General features: G+C 36.6%; 1 protein-coding gene across 1 annotated transcript; it reads right to left on the bottom strand.

The window, feature by feature from the left end:
* Window positions 1-5,728: 5,728 nt before the first annotated feature.
* Window positions 5,729-23,531, bottom strand: Sh2d1a (SH2 domain containing 1A). Its single transcript, XM_021153956.1, has 4 exons — window positions 23,506-23,531; window positions 12,285-12,348; window positions 7,014-7,155; window positions 5,729-6,090 (listed from the first exon to the last, which is right to left on the bottom strand). Coding segments are annotated over exons 1-4 (246 nt in total). The 5' UTR covers window positions 23,508-23,531; the 3' UTR covers window positions 5,729-6,052.
* Between the last annotated feature and the right edge of the window lie 1,708 nt (window positions 23,532-25,239).

The raw sequence follows: 25,239 nt of genomic DNA, 5'->3' as shown, positions 1-25,239 counted from the left end.
CATTGTGTCCCATTTTATTTCATGCGCCAAACTGCATCCCCAAGTCAATCTGCTCAACTGAGATAGGAAAGGGGGCTCTTTGGCAGGAAACAATGAAGGCCACAGGATTTTGAAAATGTAGGTGCCGAAATCAGGAAGGCACTGATGCTAGGCAGAAGTCCCTTCATTTTTATTTTTCATACAAATGAGATCAGTGACACAAATGATCGCCTAATAAACAAACCAGAGTGTCTGCAGTGAATTTAAATACCTCCAGGTTATGGCTTTTTCAAAAGGCTTGCTCTCTTTTTCTGGTGCCTTCCTCAGCAATAAAGAAAAATTTAATAAAAACAGAATAACCTGGTGATGGAGAGCTAGAAGACCATGATATCTTAATGCATTGCCAAAATAAAAGGATGTTTGGAGGCAGAAGTGACAATCATGACAGACTATAAAAAGAAACAACAGCTCCACATAAGCCCTACACTACAGGTTTTGACAATTAATATTTTTTATGTACTTTTCATACAGAGACATTTGTAAATGAGACTGGAAATCTGGCCAATAGGACTTCGGATATTTGACGTGATAGTAACGGCATCCATATGACTATATAACATTCCTTACTGAAATTTGCAATTTACAACACTTCAAAATGCCCTCCTGCTTTTTCTACTGGTTGCTTATATATAATCTATCACTGACATATATAGCATTATATTTATATGTACACATATAGGAATATATATTACATATACATATATAGGACATCACATATACAATGTAAACTATTAGCAAGACAGCACTGAAACAACCAAACCTGACGACTCCCTGGGTGGCTGTCATTGCTATCTCTTGAGAGACAGAGAGAATAGCAAAGGGCAGAGAAAGCCTTACAGTATTTTTGAAAGTGATGGGTGTTGCACTGAGAAGGAGCCTGGAAGTTAGAGTAGATGGAGGAGGGTGTGCACCAGAAGAGCTACGGTTTGGGGATTGGCTAGCATGGGAACTAGATGCCCAGCTGTCAGAGGTAGCCAGCTATACTGGCAAATAAAGGAAGTAGGGTTCCTCCAGCCCAACAGATGCCCACACATCACTAGTTTCTAAGGAATGTTGATTTTAGGCTTTTGTTCATCAGCCATCAATCCTTCTGCTTAGCCACAGTTCAGTCTAAGCTGAGCCCAGGCTGTAATTTAGACATTCTCAGTAGTACTGCCATTTAGGGGACCCACTTTGGACCTAACATACACATGGAGAGAAAATGACTTAGGAGAAGATAGCCTTGTCTTAATATAAAGGAGGAAAGTTTTTACTTTCACCTGAGGATTTTTTTTTCAAATTGTGCCTTCTAACTGGCTCTTGTATTTAAAAAGAAAAATGGCAGGAGCCCCACTTTAACAAACATCTGTCTGTGTTCCTTCACTGTTCACTTTTACCTTTCATATTTGAATATGCATGCACACACTTTGTACTATTACTAAAGTCATGGAATCCTAGTGCTTCAATAATCCAGTGAGATGACTAAGATTTAATTGGCAACTTGGCAGATGCCATAAAGGTATCAGACTGACTTAACTACTAAGGTCACACAGACTATGAGTGACAAAGATGAAAAGAAAATGCAGCTCTCCTGCATTCCTGCTTCTTCTACTCCACCACCAAATAGGGCATCGCCACCTATGGTCTTGTGAGAAGGCAAACAAATTTCAGGGCTTGGGTAGAGTCATCAAGGTGTGTGTTCGGGGAGGGGGACATTCTGTGTGTTATGTAGAGGGGTTCTATCGATCCAATTTGTCACATTTGTTACATCAAAACATGTTCTTTTAAAAAAAAACGGTATTTTTAAAAAAACGGATCAATCAGTAGCATGTTTGAGTACATGCATGAGGTTCTGAATTCAATCTCCACAACACATATGGGGGGGGGAAGCTGGGAATTTAATGTGGGACCCACTCCCAAGCCTATCTTGGGAACACATACTGGACTAGATGGGGAAAGAAAAATGGACCAAAAAAATCTCATCGGTGGGTAGGAAAGAATGGGAGTAGAGAGGCTGATACAAGTGGTTATGAGAAGAGTTCGAGAAGAGAGGGGAATATGTTCAAAATTAATTAATTAATTAATTAAATACATGGTTGTTTTTGTTTGCTTGTTGTGTTTGTTTTGTTTTGTTTTGCTTGATAGCACATACTTGTAAGCCCAGTACTGGTGAAGCAAGGACAAGCCGATTCCTGGGGTTCCCTGGCCAACCAACATAGCCTACATGGTGAGCTCCAGCCCAGAAAGGGAGCATGTCTCCAGAAAAAAATATACGTTGACAGTGCCTGAGGAAGGATATTTGGGGTGTCCTGTGGAATTCAATAACTATTCACCCAAAAAATAGGAATACACATACAACACACACACACATACACACACAATAAAAATTCAGCCTTTTACTAGAAATTTGGCCAGTGACCTCAAATTATGAAAGACTCCACACTAGCATAGCTTATCAACACCCATTACTTCAAACTGAAAAATACTAAGGTCCCATTTCCTGCAAGGACAGATACAGGTGACTCAGTCGAATTTATAGTGCCCTAACGAGAAAACCAGTTGTCTTGTAACCTTGAAACACTCAAGGGCAAATGTCGGTTTTATTATTAATAGACTTTGGATTCTGAGCTCAATAAAGTGAATCAAATAAAACATAGCCTAATGTCATAACATTCATAACAGCTTTAAAATGTTACTCACATTTTTAAATGATCCACTCTATCTAAGGAAAGAATACCTTCCATTCAGCCCTTTATTTGTACCAGATGGCTTCATCAGACATATTCGTGGTAGATTTATTCTACTTTTGAACTGAAACAAGGCTCCTTGCCTGTCACAGTCAATTACCTAAGTTTGTCTTCCTACTGACCTTATGCTTCTAAGAACAAATACCTGAAGAAACAGACAAGTATTTGATAAGCTGTCATATGTATTGTGAGCTTGCTGACACACTTTTAAAGAAGAGGTATATTCTTGGACATGCCCGTGTCAGATCCCAAAGAGACCTGGGATGAGTCTCACCCAGTTCGAGTAGCTCCTCCCAGCACTTCTCACCCTGCCCCCACACTAAACCTCTTCAGCCCAGGGGCTGGGCTTCCCACAGCCTAGCTTCCCTTTCCTACAGAACCTCAGCCACTTTGACCATGCTCTCCTGACCCTCCTCTCTTGGTCTTTTGGCTCCTGGCTTGCTTGATCTTGGCCTTTTTGACCTTTTAGCTCTCTCTCCTCTCTCTTTTTCCTCTCTTGCTCCCTGACTCTTTCTCTCCTCTCATTACCCTGTTCAATCTGGGTCCTTCCAGATGCCTCTGGCTGTACTATACAGCCTATATCTGCAAAGAGAAAGAAAGAAAGAAAGAAAGAAAGAAAGAAAGAAAGAAAGAAAGAAAGAAAGAAAGAAAGAAAGAAAGAAAGAAANAAAGAAAGAAAGAGAAGGAGGGAGGGAAGAAGGAAGGAAGGAAGGAAGGAAGGAAGGAAGGAAGGAAGGAAGGAAGGAAGGAAGGAAGGAAGGAAGGGAAAAAAAGCTTCTCCTCGACGGTATCTAGGAGCACTCATGTCCTCATTTTCATTCAGAATGTGTATTTTTTTTTTACCTTCACTTGGCTTCTTAAAAGTATACCCGGCTACCACAGTACTATAGAACTAATAAGGGTATGATCTTTCTGTAAAAGTGCACCCTATTACATACTGGGAGATAACAAAATTACTCCTGTTCAAAAAGAGAAGGAATGGAATCAACTTGATGAGTCAAGTCCAACCAGAGGAGATGGATGGAGACACGTGCACTGGAGAGTTTGACCTAGTAAAATCAGAAAAGTTCTTAACTGTCTAGGGATTCATTCCAATAAAGTAAGATAGCCTTCTTCAGTGCTTTAATTTATTTACAGCAACTGTCTCTATATTTTATTTATCTGTTTGTTTGTTTGTTTGTTTGTTTGTTTGTTTTTGGGATAGGGAAAGGGTCTCTCCATGTAGCCCTGCCTACCTGGACCTCACTATGTATATGGGACTATCTGTATTTTAAATGAATATTTAAAAACAAACTCGGTAAATAAAATTTTCAATTACTTTATTTAAAGGTGAAGGCCACTAATGCATTTTCAGAACAGAGTTTTATAAAGGAACACTTAAATGCCACTCATATATTTAGTTATTCAGGAATGAACAGATTTCAGAGAGTTAAAGCACACACTAAAATCTAAATTCAAACTAAAGGATTTTAAAGATAGTTTTAGGTACTGAGGATGTAATTTGGCTGGTAGAGTGCTTGTCCAGCATGCACAAATTCCTGGGTTAAAGCCATGGTGCTGTACAAATCATCAGGTATTTGTACACACGCCTATAATATAAGCATTCAGGAAGTGAAAACAGAAGGATCCCAACTTGAAGGTCATCCCTAAGTACACAGCAAGCTGGAGATCAGCCTGGACTACATGACATCCTATAGTTAAATAAAGTATTTAAACGTATGTATTTTGTTTTATCTTAAAAGTAAACTACTTAACTTATATGCAAGTTAATGATGCTGTTATTTCAACAAATAGCAAGTTGTCCCCAGTGAGTCACTGTCACCATACTCCATCTCGGCATGCTCAAAGCATCCATGTCAAATGCTCCAGATGCATAACTAGCCCTGTCTCTTAGCAGTTCATGCATTCTTAACCAAGCTCACAAGATTCAGGGACCACTCAGAGTTCTAATGTATTAGTTTTCCTATGGATTTTGGACCAGAGTATTTATGCTGACTCAGCCTACCACTAAATACAAATGTACCTACATATTGGGAACTTCACTTACATATGTATCAACTTTTAAAGCCTCCGTTGTCTCTAAAGTTTTCTTTTCATTGTTTTTACCTTACTGTTTTCCTGTCCAAAAGGGCAGTGCACCGCCTGAAGGCATGAAACAGGTGTTTCTACTTCTGTGCCCCCAGTGCCCTATTATGCTCTTTGAGTGAATGAATTCTGTGAGCCCTGAAGCAACTTGGCATACTACCAATCACAAAAGCCATGGAAATATAAATGTGAGAAGACAACACTGCCTACAATTCAACTCTTACTTCAGCTTCACATGACTCAGAATCGCTGAAAATTAATGAAATCACAAGCTTTTGTGGGGTTGTCTAATTACAGATCAGTTGATCATGAGATGCAGCCACAGGAGGTCCCTTCCAAATACATTTCTGCTTGCAGTCGAAACGACTGGGGCACAGATATATGAAAAACAAAAATTCATTGCATCATTTCATCAGCTCTCTAACATAATTTCAAAACCTGTAGCATCAAGTACAATAAACATTTAAAGCCTTCTTAAAATATAGGCTTGTAAATTCCAGTTTGCTCTGCAGGCTTATTTTGTTTTTGAAGAAGGGTGTCCTGTAGCCAAATGATACTAAACTCCTGATGGCCCCACTTCCATCTCTCTAGTGCTGGAATGAAAAGTATGCCTTACTACACCCCACTAGACCAAAGATTTAACTGTCTTAGCAGAAGAACTCTAAGCAAGAAGGTCGATTTCAAGTTTAAACAAATAGTCTTTTCTCTTTATCTAGTACTTCTTTGAGCACACACCTTCATAAATCCCAAAAGAAGCCTTGGGCACCACAGCTATTATATCTGTACACCAACCACCTTGGTACCATGAAGTCAAGCAAGACGCTTGCAAATCAATAGCTATGAAATAAGTCACAAAAAAAAAATGCCGCTTTTAACCCAAAAAAGAGATCATTTTTATTTACATTTGGCAAGAATCAACATTAATCTTGTGTAAAGTCTTCATTGTGCTTTTAAATTGTTTCTCATTTGTAAATACGGCAACTAAAAATACCCTAAGGGATTCTGTTTTCCAATCCGCACTTTAAAGCACTTGTTATCTACCACGTCCACTTGCAGCTTTGACATCAGGCGAGATGCTATTACAGGAATAGAGTCATGCTTAAAAGGCATTTGCAGCTCGCTGAACTGTACTATCTACAATATACAAGACTTGGCACATACTTAAATTATTGAAAATAGAGTACAGAGAGAGTTACTCTTCTTCATGGTGCATTCAGACAGATATCAGAATCTCTTCTCCCTAAAGAAAAAGAATAGCAAACATCAGGACAAAGTCGTTCAGTATTAAAATAATAGTTTAACTCAAATTTGTAATATTGAACCTAATGCTACGCCTCATGCAGCTTTTATTTAAAATTCAGCCAAAAGAATAGACTACTGGACAGAAAGGAAAGTTAGTTGCCTTCTAAATTAGAGTTCTATCTATATTTCTATTTCAAAGGCTGGCTATTCGTTAATTTAATTCACATTTGAGTCTAATTATCAGCTTATGCCTAAGCCTGGTTCTTGTCCTCAAAATTATAAGAACTCATTTTATCATAAATATTAACTGCATCAATCATGGCAAATCTTCTCACTTAAAACAAAATACTAACCCTTTTTCATAAAAGAACAACAGAGACATCAGCTGGCTGGCGTGTTCACTCCTGAGCTCAACAACTCACTAAAAAGACCTTTGCTCAGGAGAATCATGCATGCTGGTAAAACAGCCAAGTTTGCTAATTTCAATTCCTTTGCTACAGTAAAAATTTCATTCATTCATTCAAAGGTCATCAGTCCAGGAGTCAGAATCACAGGAACTAAGCTAGCTCTAACCTTGCCGTGCCATCTTTCAAATTGTACATGCGTGGGTTACTGAAGCAAAGTGGTATTTACTGTCTACAAAGGGGAAGAGGGGCAATAAGCTAGAAATAAAGAGATTAAAATATTCCAGAATCATACTTTCCATAGTTCTACGGTTTTATGAAAAAGGTAAGTGTTAGAGCATCTTATGGCCCCTTTGTGTCATTACCTCTCACCTGATTGGCTGGCTCCAGCTCTCTCCTTGTTGCGTTTTTCTTATAATAAGTCTTCCTGTTTATGACGTGGGTATGAATAGGTTGACCCACATGCCCCGCCCCCCAACCCGAAATTCTGCAATACTTTCAAAACTGGGCAGCACACCTGTGGGAGCTTGTGGGCCCCTGGCAGAGGACTTTTCAACTGGATACTGCAGAGGTGTCACGATGCCTTGATCTGGCTTCTGAAACGCTGAAATGAGATTTTTTACTTTCCGGAAATATCTTTTATGTACCCCAGGTGCTGTCTGGAAAATAAAAGACCAAAACCATTATTTATTTGCCTCTTAATGCTTAAAAAAAAAAATAAAAAGACCTATAAGATGTGAGAAGGATGCTGAGAGGTAACATTTGTGCAACTTGCTCAAATATTTGAAAACATAAGGAAGAAAGCAAAACAACATCCAGAAGAGCTTCCTTTGCTTGGCTGCATTTCCCTGCAAGAGGAGCTAATGAGCTGTCATCTCAGCTCTCCCAAGGGTAGTATTAGTCCTTACAAGCTCTTGCTCACAGTCCTGCCCTTCTTGACTGCTACCCATCATACATCCCGAACCTCTAAGGGTGTACAGGCCATTACCCACAATGAATTCAGTAACAAAATGGAATGCAGTTAAACATACAAAAAAAAAAAAAAAAAGCACAGATCCTACAGTACAGGTCATTAATAAAAAGCCCGAGCAACCAAAACAACAACTAACAACCTATCGCCTATCATCATTTCACAATATAAAATACTACAGAGAAAATTAAAAACTGACTGTTATGACACATGTAAATGCACGGCTGGCCATCACATATACTTTTCTACATCATAAGCCATACTAACTCATCCTTCATGTAAATTTTGACTTCCTTTCCCCAATTGTTCTCACTGTCAGTGCTACACCGTGACAAGGTTTCCTCTATGACATGAAAATGAAAGGCTATAGAAGGTCACCTTTACTTATATATTTGTTAGTTTTTAAAAAGATCACATTTGCAGGTGACTGCCAGGAGTGTGTTCTTTCCCTGACATCTGTACTCTCACAAAGACACTGCCTGAAATCAACACTCCCCACAAAGCTTTTGAGACAAGCTTTAGACACCATTGCCAAACTGTCATTTTACATAAAATAAAATAGTATTGCTATGAGCAACTGAACAATAACTACTCTTGGGTTTTTTTTTTTCTTTCTATGTTATTATATTTTTTAGAAAGTTGTTTTTCAGATATTCCATCTGGAAGGTTTTTGAGATGGGAACTGCTTGGGATTTAGCATTTAATGAGAAAACATGAAGCCTGGCACACAGACTTCTGTCAACTAGACCATAAGTTAGAGATAACAGACTGTCCAAAGCTATTCTCAGTCATTGCCTACTTTGAAGCAAGGACTTTTCCAGTACAAATCATGTTCTTGTTCTCTGTAAATTAGTGCCCACCTGTACACTCTCAAAGACAGAAACAGTCTCCCACCCACCTCTATCCATAGGATCAGAAGACCTTCCTAAATTTCTGTTGAGGTCTCATCTAAAATTAGCAGGGCCATTCTTGCAGAAGCCATGTTTGTGAGTAGCTCTTTTGCTCCAAGGAAGACCTCTCAAACTACAAAGGCACGCAGTGAATACAAAATACTACCTTAGGTCTTTCTTGGGGCATTTCTTGATCTTTCCAAACACTTTCCCATCTCTTGCCTTCACTATTTCCTCTCAGATTAGTAGATACATATACACTCTTTCCATTGTTTTCATTCCACAGACAAACACGTAAACTAATCATCTTATATAAAGTACATTCATAAGCAGGTGTGTGGTCACGCAGATGATCAGAAGCAACAGAATTGTCTCTGCATTCCTTTCAGACTAGGAATAGACCAAGAAGTTTCTAGTGAAGCTGAGGTCACCAGCCAGAGGAAAGGCATACATATTTTCCAAGAGTGGAACCATTTAAAAACCAAACTTCATTTAGACTAAATTTTTGTGGTTTATAAAAGCATTTTCAACAAAGGCATCATTTTTACAGGGACTAATAGTTAACACTTGATTATCTACGCTGACAGAGAAGACTAATAGCACTGGATATAATAGAAGGAATTTGAACTTGAAATGCAGTGTTTCTTTACCTAATTTATGATGCTTGGCTTAGGCCAATAAGTAATTTGCTTACTAGCTAAGGATCTCCTAGTGACCAACTATGCAGAAAGGCTCAAAGGCACAGAATTGGCAGTATGATTTTGATAATGTGCTGCTGACAACCTATACATTTATAAATGATAATCAACAATTCATCATAAATTTAGTCTCCAAGGACTATGTTAATATCCTCAGCAGTGTTCTACCTAAAGTGAAAAAAAAATTCTTATTTGTCTTGTATAATTCATAGATTCAAGGTTCAATGTAACATCTATCTAAGACTTACTTAGCTTTCAAATGGTCTATGCACAGAGGATAGAAAGTCACTGATATGACTTTTTCTTACAGTGTAGCAAACAAAATTTTTTTTTTCCTAAACAGTACCACTTACCAAATTTTGGAAAGACATTTATCACATAAAAAAATCACCACTGACAACACTATCCTGTCAGTGAATTCATTTCTTGTTCACATTTGTGTATTTCTCATTCTGGCACCTCTTAGTTATCCATGAAAATGTTTTGAATCACAGCTGGTCTGAAATTCATTCTGTGGAAATTTCTTCCAGTCAGGTAGCATAAGTTCTGAGAATATGAACTAGTTTAATATTCACCTTAACAAGAAGGCAAATGTTGTAGACAGAAAAAAATGTTATACACATTTCATAAAACAAAGATGTTTTTCCCTCTTTCACATTTGGGGAAATGTGAAATGCCTGCACTTGTGGTGCACATAATTACAATATTAAATAAAGACAAAATGTGTCTAAGAGTTCATATCCTATCCCTTCCTCCCAAGGCTTAGGCATCATTGAGGAAGAGGGCTGAAGAGTGTAAGGGCTAAAGGTGGTGTGTGGCTCCAAGGAAACAGGGTCTTCCAGATACAACAGGGCGGCTTCACGTATGAATTCATGGTGGTTATAACAGCATACACAAGACTTGTGCAAGCCTAAGCTGGGCCAAAGTTCAACATGGAGAGAGGAAGTATGCAGAGTCCCACCTTTAGCCAAGGAACTATTGGCAATTAATAGCTACCAGGAAAAGAGCCAGTTTTCTTTAAGAGAATAGCCCCTGGTAAGTAAACCGTGCTTCAGTAAAAGGCCGCACATCCAAGAATATTTGGGTATCACAAACTGCATTGACAGACTTAGGAATAAACTGGAGTATACAAAGGTGGGTGAATAGAAAGGGAAGGGTAGATCTGGGAGGAGTTAGAGGACAAAGGTAAAATATGATCAAAACATATTGTACAAAATTCTCAAAGAACTAATTTTTTAAGTAAAAAAAAAATCAAAGGCTCTCCATTAAAATTTTCTATTGCTCATCTGAAGGCTGTTTCTTGAGGGGGGAAAAGATTAAATATAGACAACCCATGAACAAATTCATATGTATCAGCTATACATAACTATTCTTCATGATAAGTCAAATTGCTTATTTATTTAAAGTGATAGATTTGTTTAAGAAGTATAGTTTTCATTAGAATTGGTACTGATTTTCCCTTGGATAGTATCCTGACACAAAATAACAACATGGCCACAAAGGGATATAGTATTTCATGAAGGAACATAATCAAAAGATATTATAAACTTGTCTTATGAAGTGCATTAACTGTACAGCGAATATATGGCAATAAAAAGGAAAAGTATTTAGTAATATTATTCAATGGTATAACAATTGTCTAAAATGCATGAGACCCTGCGTTTCATCCTTCATCTATTTTTTACAAACCTGAAAGTTAAAAATAAAACTTAAAAATAATATTAACCAATTAATAAGATAATAGTGTAGTTGAATATATTCTAATTTGTTTTGGTAATTCAAATGCTTGTAATTTATACTTTGCTTTTTACTGACAAATTTGTAAGACATTCTTAAAACTTTTGTCTAGACTTTATTATTCTTTAAATGCACAGATTTATTTAGTTACTAATAGAAATTGATATTGACATCTATGCTTTCAAAAGATCATTGTGAAGCATTTCCACTATCAGGATAAACTAGTATAAGGTCAGAAACCAACTAAAGCCTAGAGTTTGAAAACCACAGCTGTAGAAGCATGAATTGATTCATAAAATGGGTTGCTCTATACCACCCTGCTCTCTAGAAATAGTTCAATAATTTCTTGGACTGACACAGTGGTGTACAAATATTTCAAAGCCATAAGAAACCTTCATTCTGAATAAATGTTATTCAAAGTCCTAGTTCATAAGGAAAACTAAAGGGTTCTTACCCAGTGAAGCCAATATTGGTACCCAGAAGTACACCCACTCACCTCCTCCTCTTCTTCTTAAACCCCTTTCCTAGGGAGTTCCAAGATGGAGGAGAGCTTGATTCTATAAAACATCCTTTTAAACCACTACAATAGCAGATAGGAATTCATTGTGTATATATATTTGAAATTCTCAAAGAAGATTTTTATTAAATAAAAACTACAATTTTCCCTCTTCTCTATTCCAATTATCCAGAGGCTCTTTTATGGCTCTTTTGAAAACCTTGCCTATGCACTCAGAGCAGCAGCAATCGCCTGGATGTTTGAAAATGCCTCTGTTCAAATTCTTGTGCCTGGTAAGTTTACACCAGATGACACACAATCATACTGCTGAGAAGTTTTCAGTAGTTCACATTTTTGGATGTTCACTGTATGTCAGACTCTCCAGCTAAGAGCTTTAGTTGTATTGCCTTATAACTCCTTGAAATGAGTCCTCTTAATAAATGTTTGTAGACCCATTTTACAAATTGCTTCCATCAAAAGTGACTATAAGGAAGAAATACACATGAAGTCTGGATGCATTTGACATGGCCCAGGATTTCACGCTGTAGTATAATTCCCTGTTAGAGCTCCAAAAGGGTGCTAGTGACTAGTAGGAAATAGAAATCCTAGTTTGCTTTATCCAAAACAGACCCAATCTGTGCATCAGTATCATTTAGTATATGGTTTCTTTCTTTTCTTTTTTTTTTTTTTTTTTTTTTTTTTTTTTTTTTTTTTTTAGTTTTTTAGGTTTGTATTATTATTATTATTAAGTTACACATGGTCCTTCAAGTTTTTTCATTTTCCCAAAATGATCATACCTCACACAATGGTGGCTAAATAAGTCTGGAACCATACTTTTCTAAAGGCTTCTAAATGAACCATCAATGACTATAGAATTGAGCATTAGTGATTTAAATATTTTGGTAGTGTATGGTATGACTGCTCTTTTTTAAACCAACCTAGATTTCAAGCACTTTTCTTATACCCAGAGAAGTAAAGACAAATAAAAGAGCTGTACCTCAGCACTCCAAGAACCTGTTTCTGTCTGGGACACTCGATATGTATAGATGTAACCTTGATACCTGTGAAAGAGTACATGTCCATTACTAATAGTTTTCAAAAGAACAATGAATGCTCTAAACTCGATCTTACTTTTATCTAAAAAGATTACACAAAAAAAGTTACATACACTGGATAGACATGGACAGCTTCCTGGCAGTCGCAGGAAACAAAGCCATCGGGTTTAATTTGCTTGCATATTATTTCAGCCCAATTACAGTTTCCAGTGATATTTTTTCTTTAACGTAAGGTAGATTAATATACCTAAGTATTTGTCTAGTAGAAAGACTAGACAAAAAAAAGCTATAGACCTGCATCACTGACAAAAAAATCATAAATTATAAAACACCTTTAACAAACTAGACTCTTACTGTTTTTTTAAGTATACAGCATCTTAAGCTAAATGCAGTTGACTGAAATAAGACCCGATTAAATTAACAGTAATACTGATAGTATAAATTATTAAAGTAAGTATATCATGCTATGAAATATAATTATTCTTATATTACTATTATAATAAATAGTAATATACTATTACTCTACCATGGTATAACATTGCAGTATAGTAGTAATGGTAATTGAATTTTAACAAGGAGTACTGTAGCATTGAATGCTATCCAGCCTTCGAAATAATTAAATTCTGCTAGTTACAACAATATAAATAAAACTGGAGGATAGGATGTCAAATATTTCTGGCATAGAAAAAAAAAGTATCTAACATGAAGATGTTAAAGTGTTGACCTCAAAGAAATACAGAATAGGGTGGTAGTTACTATGGGGCTAGAAAGATGGCTGAAAGGTTAAAAACACTTATTACTCTAGCAGACAACCTACCTTCAATTCCCAACACTTACACAGTAGTTCACAACCATCTGTGACTCCAGTTCCAGGGAACCTAATGGTCCTTTTTTAACCACCATGAACACCAAATAAGTGCATGGTGCACATACATACATGCAGGGAACACACTCACACTTAAAATGTGTGAAAATGTGTAATAGAAGAGGGATCTGCATTCAGGTGTGGTAATGTGTGCCCTTAATCCCGAACCTGGATCTGAACCTAGGTGGAAGCTATGTAGGTCAGTCCACCAGTAATCCTGTGCTAGGTCACCAGGATTAGCCCTCCTGCCTTGCCCAGGCAAGGGCACTGGCAGCTTTCCTGCTCTCATGCCCTCAGAGTTGGCTCACCCATGCCCCACTACCAGGTCCAGCTCTACTGTGCTGCCTGTGCTGGCAACGTGTGGGGCCAGTTCTTCCAAGTGCTGCACCTGTGGTTGTGTTTGTTTGGTTTTGTACCACCCATTATTATTATCTATCATCTGACTGTGCATAAGCAAATCAGACATTTTTGTTCCTACTTCACTGTGCTGGTTAGTTTCTTGTCAACTTAATACAAGCTAGTCATTTGAGAAGAGGAAACCTCAATTATGAAAATGACTCTATCACACTGGCCTGTAGGCAGATCTGTGTGGGCATTTTCTTGGTTAACGATTGATGTGGAAGAGCCCAGCTCTCTGCTGGTGTCCCATCCCCTGTATGGATTATATTTGAAAAGCAAGCTGAGCAAGCCATGGGGAACAAGCCAGTGAGCAGCATTCCTTTATGGTTTCTGCTTTACTTCCTGCCTCTCTCTGCCTTGAACTCTTGTTCTGACTTCCCTCAATAATGAACTTGAAGCTGGAAAATGAAATAATCCTTTCCTCCCCCAAGTTGCTTTAAGTTACTGTGTTTATCACAACAGAAAGCAAAGCAGAATACTTAGTGCCCACTGCTCGGCAACTCCCTACCCTACACCTCTGCTACTTTCTCCAGCCACACTACTCTCTCAATCTCCATGGGAACGATTTTCTTAAACTCCACATATGAGTGAAAACATGTGGTACATGACTTTCCGTGTCTGCCTTATTTCACTTAGCATAATGACTTCTAGTTATGTCTACATTTTTGCAAATGACAGGATTTCATTCTCTCTACGGTTGAACAGACTTCCATTCTGTTTATGTCTCCCTTTTCTGTGCTCGCTCCTCAATTGATGGATCCTCTTGCTATTTCCATTTCTTGGCTTTTGTAAGTACTGTTGCAATGAATCTGAGAGTTCAAATATCTCTCCAACATACTGGTTTCATTTTCTTTGGGTGCATACTCAGGAGTGGATAACTGAATAATGTGGTAGTTCTGGTCTGTTTGAGGATCTTCTATGTTGTTCTTCATATTGAACATGGAATATTCCATATTTCCAAATGATTGCCCTATTTACATTTTTGTAAATAATGTGTAATGTTTCCCCTTTCCCAATCCTCATTTGTACTTGTTATCTTTACTTTCTTTGATAGTAGCTTTTATTACTTATTTGTTGTTTACTCATTTATTTTTAGTGGAGTGATGGAATAATCTAGTCACTTTGAGTTTCATTTCCCTGGTGATCAATGTACTGAAAATTTTTTTCATTGCTTTCCTTTTGATAAAGATTTATTTTATTTTTATTTTATGTGTTTGATCTCTGTGCCTGCATTTATGTCTGTGAATTATGTGTGTGCAGTGCCCATGGAGGCCAAAAGAGGGCATTGGCTCCCCTGAAACTGAAGCTACAAACAGTTGTGAGTCATTGTGTGGGTTCTGGGAAGCAAGATCAGCTCCTCTGGAAGTACAGCCAGGGGTCTTAATCACTGAGCCATCTCTCCAACCTCTCGTAATTTTCTTAATAAATACTTCCCTAACAAAAATATAAAGTGACCTTTATGCTGAATTTTCAAACAAATTTTGAATTTGAATATAAATAAATTATCATGATCCCATTTAATATATTTTCTGTTGTTCTTAGGCACGGAATTTGATCAATAGGTATCCTTGGTTAGGAAATATATTAAAGTCTGTTTAAATCGCTGTGTTTAAACTTAAAAGAGTAGATGATACTAAAATCTTACAAAGAGAAGGCTATGCTTAGTTCATTGCTTACATTGGCATTAAGTCCCTTTAGAATTAAAAAGCCTTTAAATATTTGAATTAAATTGTTATGCCTTTAGTCAATACCCATCAGCACTAATTACCTAACGAACTACAAAAGACATTTAAAACACTCTAATCGGGTTCATTTGACTTGGGAAATTGAACAAAAGGCCAATTTAAATGTTCGTGTGATCACAAAGCAAATGTTTTATTTTTGTAACATAGATTTACCAAAAAGTATTCGAATCATGTGTAAAATAACATGTTATATGTTTATATGTAATATGCTGAATAAACTATTTTACTGGTGAGATCTTATTTTTAAGTCATTGACGTCTGTCTACCTTAAAGCACACTTATTTTAGTAAGTACTCAACAAGGAACAAGACAAGAGCTTTGATTTCTGTTTTTCACCATGGGAACTTGAAACATGTTTCAAGGGAATTTCTGAAAACTATCCAGAAAAATGGAGATGGAAGTGGGGCCCTTAGTTCTAGTTTTCCCTTTGGGAAGCAATTAATGTGAATAATTCACAGTAACTTTAAGGTTGATGATACAGGAAAAAAAAAAAAAAAACAGTGTTTAAAATCTCAACAATAGAGCTTGGGAGATAACTCAGTTGCTAAAGTGTTTGCATACAGGCAGGAAGCCCTGAGTTTAATCCCCTGAACCCATTCTAAACATGACACTATGCACTCCTAGTTCCAACACTGAAGTGGCAGAAGCAGGCAGATCCCTGGGGTTCACTGGCCAGCCAGAAAAATGAGAGTACCCATTTCAAAAAGTTACAATGGACAACTCCTGAGGACTAGCACCTGAAGTTCTCTGGCTTCCATACACACATGTACACATACCTATAAGCACTTATATACATATATACACATATACATGTGTACATGCAAAAACACACAAAATAAAATCTCAATAATTTAAGCAAAATGGTAAGCAAGCTCTCTTCCAGATTCTAAAGAAATGAGCCCCTAAAATACACAATGGGTATGCTTCTTTACCATCATTCAGCTTCATTTAGTCAAAATAAATGAGTATGTTTTGAAAATTGTCTCCTAACGAATCTGATCTTATCTTACTTTCGGTTAAACAGCAGGAACCTGAGTACCACTTCAAAAGCTCTTACCTTCTTCAGTCTCCAAACAAGCTGATGTCAATGGCACATACATTTTCTCATGATTAAGGTATCTGATATTAACAATTTCCCCACCCCAAGGCCTTGAATTCTGAATGAACAAACCTTTCTCTCAAATAAACCAGAAGTGTGTGACTTCTGTTTTCAGTCACATAACTTACTAATCAACCATCCTCCATAGTCAATATTCATAATAATATGTCATGGATGGGAGAGATCTAAAGCAGAACAATTCAGATTGCATCCCTAAGATCATGGCATTTGTGAGGCACCTGATATGGATGCTGAGAACCAAACTCAGATCCTCTGGAAGAGCATCAACTACTTTTAACCATATTATATGCTTTTTAAAACCACATATATGCTCTGTCTGTAGGAAATCACTGTTATAGGAAAAAGGAATAAGTGTTAATAAAAGCCATAAAACCATACATATCTTGACCAAATAACCTTACTTATTATCATACACTCCAAGGAAATAAGTCAAAACAAAATAATAAGTTTTTAATAGTAAAGTAAAATTAACCTAACTACTCCGAACAAGTAAACATTACTCAGAATAAGAGAATAGTTTTTAGATATTCTCTCAAAAATGTGTGTGATTAAAGTAGAAATAAAAATTACATCAAGCCGGGCGTGGTGGCTCACGCCTTAATCCCAGCACTCGGGAGGCAGAGACAGGCGGATTTCGGAGTTCGAGGCCAGCCTGGTCTACAAAGTGAGTTCCAGGATAGCCAGGACATCACAGAGAAACCCTGTCTCGAACAAAACAAAACAAAAAACAAAACAAAACAAAAAAATACATCAAAATAAGATAATCATTCACAGGCAGGGAACTAGTCAGCAGAGTTAGAAGCATACCTGCTGAATGGGAAAAAGCATTTGCAACCCATCAACTTGATAAGCCTTAGGATCCAAAATATCAAAAATTTGGGGAAAAAAACTCAGTAAGAAAACAAATTGTCTGAAAATGGGCAAAGGACCTGAACAGATTTTTCACAAAAGAATACATACAAAATGGGCAAAAAAAAAAAAAAAAGAGTATGAAAAAAATTCAGCATAGTTCATCATTGGAGAAATGCAAATTGAAACCACACCTGTTCAAGTGACTCTCACCAAAAATATGAAAGTTGAGTATTGTAAGGGTGTGGAGAAAGAGAACACATGTACACTACGAGTGGGAATGCAAATTAGTAAAGTGATTATGGAAAACAGGAAGGTGGTTCCTCACGAAATAAAAAAAAAAATTAAAATGGTATGACTCAGCAATAGAATGACTGGACGTGTATCCAAATGAGGTCATTATGTTGAAGAGTCTGTGCTCCCCTGTTTAGTGTAACACTATTTACAATAGAAAAGATAAGAAATCAACATTAGTGTACAAGACTGGATGAATGATGGATGAAGAACGTGTGATCTAGACATGTTACACGTCACATGAGGGATCTTGATTTTAAGACAAACAAACAAAGACACAGAAATGAACTAACTGAGAAAAAAGACCAGAAGAAGGGAAGACAAAATGGTTTATGGGGCAAATACGTTCAAAATGTATTCTACATGTAAGAAAATAGTATAATAAACCCATTTTGTACAATATGTGCTAATTATTAATGATTTAAAACAAAACCTGAAATATACATGTAATTGAATACCATTCAAACTTAACGAAAATGTTATCTATTTTCGACAATAGGGATGAACCTAAAGGACAGATATTATGTTAAATGAAATAATACAGGCACAGAAAGACAAATAGTACAAGATCACAGTTACGAATAGAATCTAAAAATACTGAATTGACAGAAGCTGTGAATGCTGTGCCTTTGTTAATCACAAATTTTTTAAAAATGTAATTCATTTTTTAAAATTGCTACATGCTTCTGACTTCCTCTGTGAATATAGACAAATCAAGAAATGGATCAATTTTCACTCCCTTCTCCCACTGAGATGCTTTTTGAAATTGATCATAAGCGCAGTATTTAGAATTTTAAAACAGGGTAGTGTTTAAATTGTTGCTGTTAATTTATTTTCGTAAGTAACACATACAAAAAGTGTGTCTTATTCATTGCTGGTTCTAAAATTTGACTTTCTTTCATCAAAAGCTCTCCCCTATGCTTTTCAAAGGTGAAGTTCAGACTGGCAATGGGCAGGTACAAAGCCACTCAGTTTGTTTCTTAATTTCTCAGTGGGTCAGTATGGTAGGTGGGACTTTGCTTCAAACCAACAAACCCACACAAACTTTCTGGATGCCCATTAAAGGACTTCTCAAAGGAAAAGCTCTAAGTACATCTGACTTCCATATTCTCAGTGCAAATAAGGCAAGCTAATTCCTCTCGTCTCCTTTACACAGTATATTTAAACAAAATATTTACAAATATATACAACATTTGGAAGACAGGATTATGAACCGGATTTTGAGGGACTTCTTGTGCTTTGTTAGAACTCATTCTACAGGTGGGACTGACTTCACACTCATGGAGGTACTCAGACCTCACCTACTAAGTGCTGAGATTGCAAGCAGGAGTCACTTGTACCTGCTGTAACTAAATTTTGTGCAAATATATTACATCCATAGTAACTGCCACATGCATACAAAGTCTTCATTATTACAACTGTATTCTCCTTCAAGAGGTTTCTAATTTTCTGTTGTCCAAGCTTTATTCTTTTGCAGTGGATATGACTTTCCAGTACAATCTAAAGTCGTTCAATATACAGACTAATGTAAAGCTACATTCTTTCCACCACCACTTAGTTAATCAATGGCAAAAGAAAATTTGAGGAACCTAGCCAAGGTAAAATTTACTAGATAAGAGGCTGAGTTACAAGGGCTGGAGAAATGGCTCAGAGGTTAAGACCACTTCCAGAGGTCCTAAATTCAATTCCCAGCAACGACATGGTGGCTCACAACCATCTGTAATGGGATCCGATGTCCTCTTCTGGCATAAATATAAAAATCATCTTGTCAGTTTTTACTTTAAAAAGAAGAAAAGAAGCAGAGTGATGCATTTCTTAGATTAGTGGAAGCAAATGAACATCCTGGTCTTAGTGGCAATTTTAGAAGTATGATTCTCCACAAAAATGATGAGTCTGTAAACACAGATCTAGAACGTTCTGCTGGAGACAGGGTAGGAGAGGTAGCTGAACAGAAAGCAGCTGAGGAGAGCCCCAGATGTGTGGGATGGGGGGGGGGGNGTCTCACAGGTCAACAGGGACTTCCTGGGGGGCGTGGCTCACAGACTTCCTCTACATTTAAACTAAATGGCAACTTCAGACTAACCTTGCGACTTCAATTTTACACTGTTGACCAGAGTCAGATTTTAGCATATTGTGTCTGTGAATTGCCCATTTTGTGGTTGATGTGTAACAAATTTAATACCATCATGGCCTTTGTGCTCATTGTACCATTAATAAATTCCACCGACAAAATCCAAACTAATTTTAGTGACCAAGGTTATTAGGAAGATGTGGCAATAAACTTACCAGGTACAATTTAAAAACCGGAAATCCGGGCAAGCAAGATGTCTCGATGCGTACTACAATGGGTACTCAATGGGACACTACAATGTCTGAGACCCAAATGGAATATGGAAAGGACCAACATACATATACTCACACACAAACATACCACACACACATAAATGCATAAATACATAGGTAACTAAATGAGGAATCTAAATGATGAGAACTGTAGTGTAATTTGTCGTTAAATTTTATGATCTTAAATTCATTGCTGTTTCCTGCTATTACAACTGATAATCTGGAATTTTATTGTACTACATATCCTCTACTTCTTGAATTCGGTTGTGTGGTGGGCACTTTATTTCCAGTTCAAAGAACTTCATATCTACTACAGAATATTTGCTCATTTGTTTCTATTGATACTCTATTCACAATAGCTGGGAAATAGGAAGAGCCTAGATGCCCTTCACCTGATGAATGGATAGCAAAGGTGATATGTTTACCAATGGAATGATATTCAGCTATGAACAAAAATGAAATTATGAAATTTGCAGGTAAACAGATGGAACTGGATACAAATATCATGTATGCTCTCCAATTTGTTGTTGTTAGCTTTGAGTCTTGAGATATGTGTGAACGCCCATAGAGGTCAGGGATCATGGGTGGTCGCTTTCAGGGACAGAGAGATGGCATGCAAAAGTATGCAAGACTTAAAAAAGAGTGAAAAGGGAATGCTAGAACAGGAAGGATTAAATTGGGGTGGTGGTGGGAAGGCAGAGCAGAAGACAGAATAAGGGGAAAGATAAATAACAGTAAATAACAGTAAAACCCTCTCAAAAAGGTAAACCTGCTAATGTAGATGTTTACTAAAATTAATAAATGTGCACATCTATATAAATTATTAAAGTGGAGTTACTCTACAACAGGGCAGCCACTAAATATCACACGCTAGCAAATAAAGTTCCTAGTACCAGGAGTGGAACATGACTTTTTGAATTTTTGGCCAATGAGGTCCCATAGACCACCATTACAGGTCATTGCCAGTGTTCTTGATTACCCTCCAGAACTTGACAGGAAGACCCTATTGCTGAAGACACCACACACTTGAAGCATAGCATACAACAAAATCAAGCTGGTATAGACCTGGAAGCTTCATCTACATAGGCTAACCCATAGTGCTGGAAGATAGGCTAATCCATAGTGCTGGAAGATAGGCTAATCCATAGTGCTGGAAGGCGCTATGCACACTGTCGGTGGAGAAATGTAATCATCAATTTCATTCCTCAAAAAAGGCCAGAAAGAGAACTCTCTTATCCAAAGACATATAGGACAATGGCATCATTCTGTGTCTTCGAGGCTAAAGAATTACAAATGCATTTCCTCTTCCACATCTTAAATCAGAGAAGCATAAAGTCAGAGAGATGTTAATTGTGGACATACGGTATTTTTCAAGCTTATTTTTAAAATATTTTTAATTCGTTTTTCTCTTGTGAGCCAATCCAGGGAAGTGGCTATTTATCTTAGAGTGAAAAGTGAAAACTTGTAAGGGTATAATATGTACCTCAATAAAAGAAACATGATATACCCAGAAGAAAAGAAGAGAATAAAATCTTACACTGTCTCTTTAAAAAGAGTTAATTATCTAAAGATGGTAGCTTTTCCTTAATTTATTATTGATGTTAATTTAATCTAATTTAACAGAATTATTTTAGACTTTGTCACAAAGAACCAGTAGACAAGGGTACCTAATAACTTTTAAGTACGTTTGAAAAGTATGGCACACTAATTCAATTAATGCAAGTACAAATAGATCAATTGAACCAAATAGTCAAAAACCAAAAACCATATTATGACTATTCAGTTCTTTTAGTTTTTGGTAAAGTAGCCCAACAAATAAAAAGTGGAAATTCTATTTAGTAAACTATGTTGGACAGTTGAAAACCACATAGAAACAAATCAAATTAGATCTTTTATGCACATAGAAGTTAAATTCAAATGGAATTAAAGAGTAGAATATAAATTAATAAAACCATATATTTAAAACAAAAGAGTCAAGTTTTAAGTATCTAGGGAGGAGAAAAGATTTTCTAAGCTGAGAAGCAAAGGAAAAAAATCAAGCATGAATAAGCTGTGTGATTCATTTTAATACTAAAAGTATTAAATAACAAACACCAAACTGATAAAGGATATCTACAACACATTAAGATGTGTCCGTGTATCTGTGTGTGTGTGTGTGTGTGTGTGTGTGTGTGTGTGTGTGTGGTGTGTAAAGCAATAAGATCCAAATCATCAAGTAATAAAAGTATGCAAATAACCACATAGAAAACATTTAGTGCCACTAACAAAAGCTAAAATATGAAAAATAGAGTGTAAATATAATAAAATAAAAATTAGATATCAAATTTCAAAGGGAACTATTTTTAACAAGAATACTCATTGGTAAGGGAAAGTACACATATAAACTAGAGTACTCCTTTGGGCAAAGATATATGGTGATCATTTATATGTAGAATTTATAATTTAAAGTATTACTTGATTCAGTTGTCAAAATAAGAGGCTGATGTATATGTATGAAGTCATACAAGAACAGAATTAGTCAACAAACAGTAAAATAAGAGAAAAATATGGTCTAGAAAAATATGGTTCATTTACAACTTAGCTGAACTAACATACAGCTCTTATAAGATAATACTTTGAATTTATTTGTAAAAATATTGCATGAGTCAGCTTTTTTCATACTAAGTGGAAATTGCAGCAAAATGTAATGAAAGATGTACATGTTCAAAAATATTCATTTTATTGTGTAAAAGAAACATTGTTTAAAACTTAATAGTAGTTGTCTTTAAGTCATAATATTATAGATAATTTTTCCTTAAATTCCATTGTTTTCAAACTCTATATCCCAAATGAGTATAAAAGACTATTTTGATGGGCTCTTTTAATTCTAATTTTATTTAGAGCAAACAACTGGAAGAAAGGCTTCTTGTTTTAAATGAAGAGTAGCAGTCCTAGAAATGGAAGACTTTTACAATGTTTGAAACATTCTATTTTCAAAAAGCTAACAGGAAAAAGGTCCCGTGTGACTGAGATTTAATCTGGGAAAGAGGCACATATGGTTTGAAAATACAATTTTAAGCATAGTTTGAACCATACAATAAAAATAGAGTAAATTGAAGTTTACAAAAACCTTCGTGGTTAATGAGAATAAACAAAACATAAAATAAGGTGGTACTGATTAAACAGACACTATTGTGGGGTTTTTTCATGCATATATGATTTTTCTTTCTACTCTACATCCTACAAATCAGTATTTTGAGTAAGGAATGTAGATTATGTTCCAAATAACATGTTGCAAGTACCATGTAGTGCCAGTAAGAGAGAATAAAATGTTTGTGTGTAGCAAAAGAGGCACTCGGCTCAAAACAAAACAAAACAAAACCCTGATGTACTTATCAAAGGCAAGGAAAGCATTCCTTCCACAGTTGTCTGGCCATAACCTTGAAAACAACAGGCCATCATTTTAAAGACTGGAGGAGAATTCTCCACTTCTCTATTTTCATAGGGAGAGGTTTTCAAAGAGAAGTTAATCAACAGTAACAACAACAAAAAACAAACAAGCATCTTACATTTATACAGCATCCCCAGTGAGTGAAAACCAGAAGGCTGAGAATTTCCTTACATGGTTCTGGCCTACATGCCAAAATGCTAAGGTTTCTTGCCTTCAAGATTTCACTTACAGCCATCTTTTATAACAGAGGAAACAACAGGTTTCTATTTTACACGGATGTAAGGTGAAGCCCCAGAGAATTTGAGTGACTTCCTAGAGCCCCCACTCTGGCTTCTTGGCAGCCAGATGCCCTTTATAGTGAAGAGCATATGCCTGAACAGTTAGTCTAATTCCAAACTGTTTGCTGAGTGCCTATTATGTACTAGGATATAGTCCTGGTAGAGGCAATGTTTGCTCCTTTGTGAAGGTAGTTTAGTGGTAGAGCCCATATATAAGTAAACAAACTTATATTAGCATGTTTAAAGTTCCTTGAATAAAAGAAATGGGATAGCAACCCAAAGAGGGCACTTATATTTGTGGGAATGATCAAGAGATGCAATGTTGAACAGAAACTGGGCAATCCTGAGTAGGGAGCAGGCTTAGTTACCTTCCGGGGTGACCAGGTGGGAAGAAAAGTTCAAGTCTGAGCTGTACTCTCTCCAGCCCTCTCTCTCCTATATAGGCTTCATGTGAACCTTTTGGTTAAGGAGCATGCTCCCTCTATTATCAGTGTGCCCAAAGCAGCCCGTTTCACTCACCATCCTTCATCTTTTGACAAGTTAAAAATAACTAAGGATTGTCATTGGCCTTGCTAGCCCTTCTTAGGTTCCACTTGGGAACATAAAGGTCCAAGCCCAAGATTGGATGTCTAGCTTAATAAAAAAGCATTTTTCAGGCACATATAAAGTTCTGGATCCTGTCCCCAACACTGAAAAGTTATTTTTCCATAAAGCCTTTATGATAAATGTTTTTAGCATGATCTGAAAACTGACAAAAATAAGGCTTTGACATTTTTTTTTAAAAAATCAATATACAATGACAATCCTCTCACACCAGGCTCAATTTAATCTTTATTTTCTGGCCCAGAGAGTACTTCAAATTTTTGCAGTGTATCATCATGTACAGAACTCACTACCAAGCATTTTTGTTTTGCTTTTATGTATACTCTACTGTGCTAGAGTGAGGTTTTATTGGGATATATGTATATGCATACAGTATATATATATATATATATATCCTGCTTACAGTAGTGCTTGAACTGGGTCCTTCTGTAGACTGCCTCAAGGAGTACTGGAATAATTTGTCCAAAAAGAGACTAATAATAAACCAGACTTCCATTTGCTGAGCGTCAAGCCCAGTGTTCATTTGTCTCTTTTTTTAGTACATGGAGGTATTTAATCTTCATAGACCCTTAGAATATGAATCCCATTTAAAATCAATGGCTAAGAGATTGGTGTTGTGAGATAACAAGCTTTCGAGTCTGACTATGGTAGGATTTGCTCAGAGAGGTTGTACAGAGCCAAGATGCAGCTGCACCTGGTTCAAAATGGAGTAAGAGGCTGAGACCAGTCTAGGCAAAGCTCAAAGTGGGATCATTACAATGATGTTTTCTCCCTCTCTCTGCTCTTTAAAACTATTCTCACTCCTATCGTTTACGGGACACAGCACGTTTTAAAACTCATTATGCCTCTTATAAAGCAAGGCAATTCAGCAGCACCAGAAAGGTGCCCCTACTCTTTCATACACATCCTCTTCAGCACTGTACTGCTTTAGTGTTGTTGGCTACTGTTTTTTTTTTGTTGTTTTTTTTTTT

This window comes from Mus caroli, chromosome X (assembly GCF_900094665.2).
Source record: "Mus caroli chromosome X, CAROLI_EIJ_v1.1, whole genome shotgun sequence".
Lineage (NCBI taxonomy): Eukaryota > Metazoa > Chordata > Mammalia > Rodentia > Muridae > Mus > Mus caroli.
The sequence above is the reverse complement of the archived record's forward strand: the minus strand, read 5'-3'. Positions and strand labels throughout refer to the sequence as shown.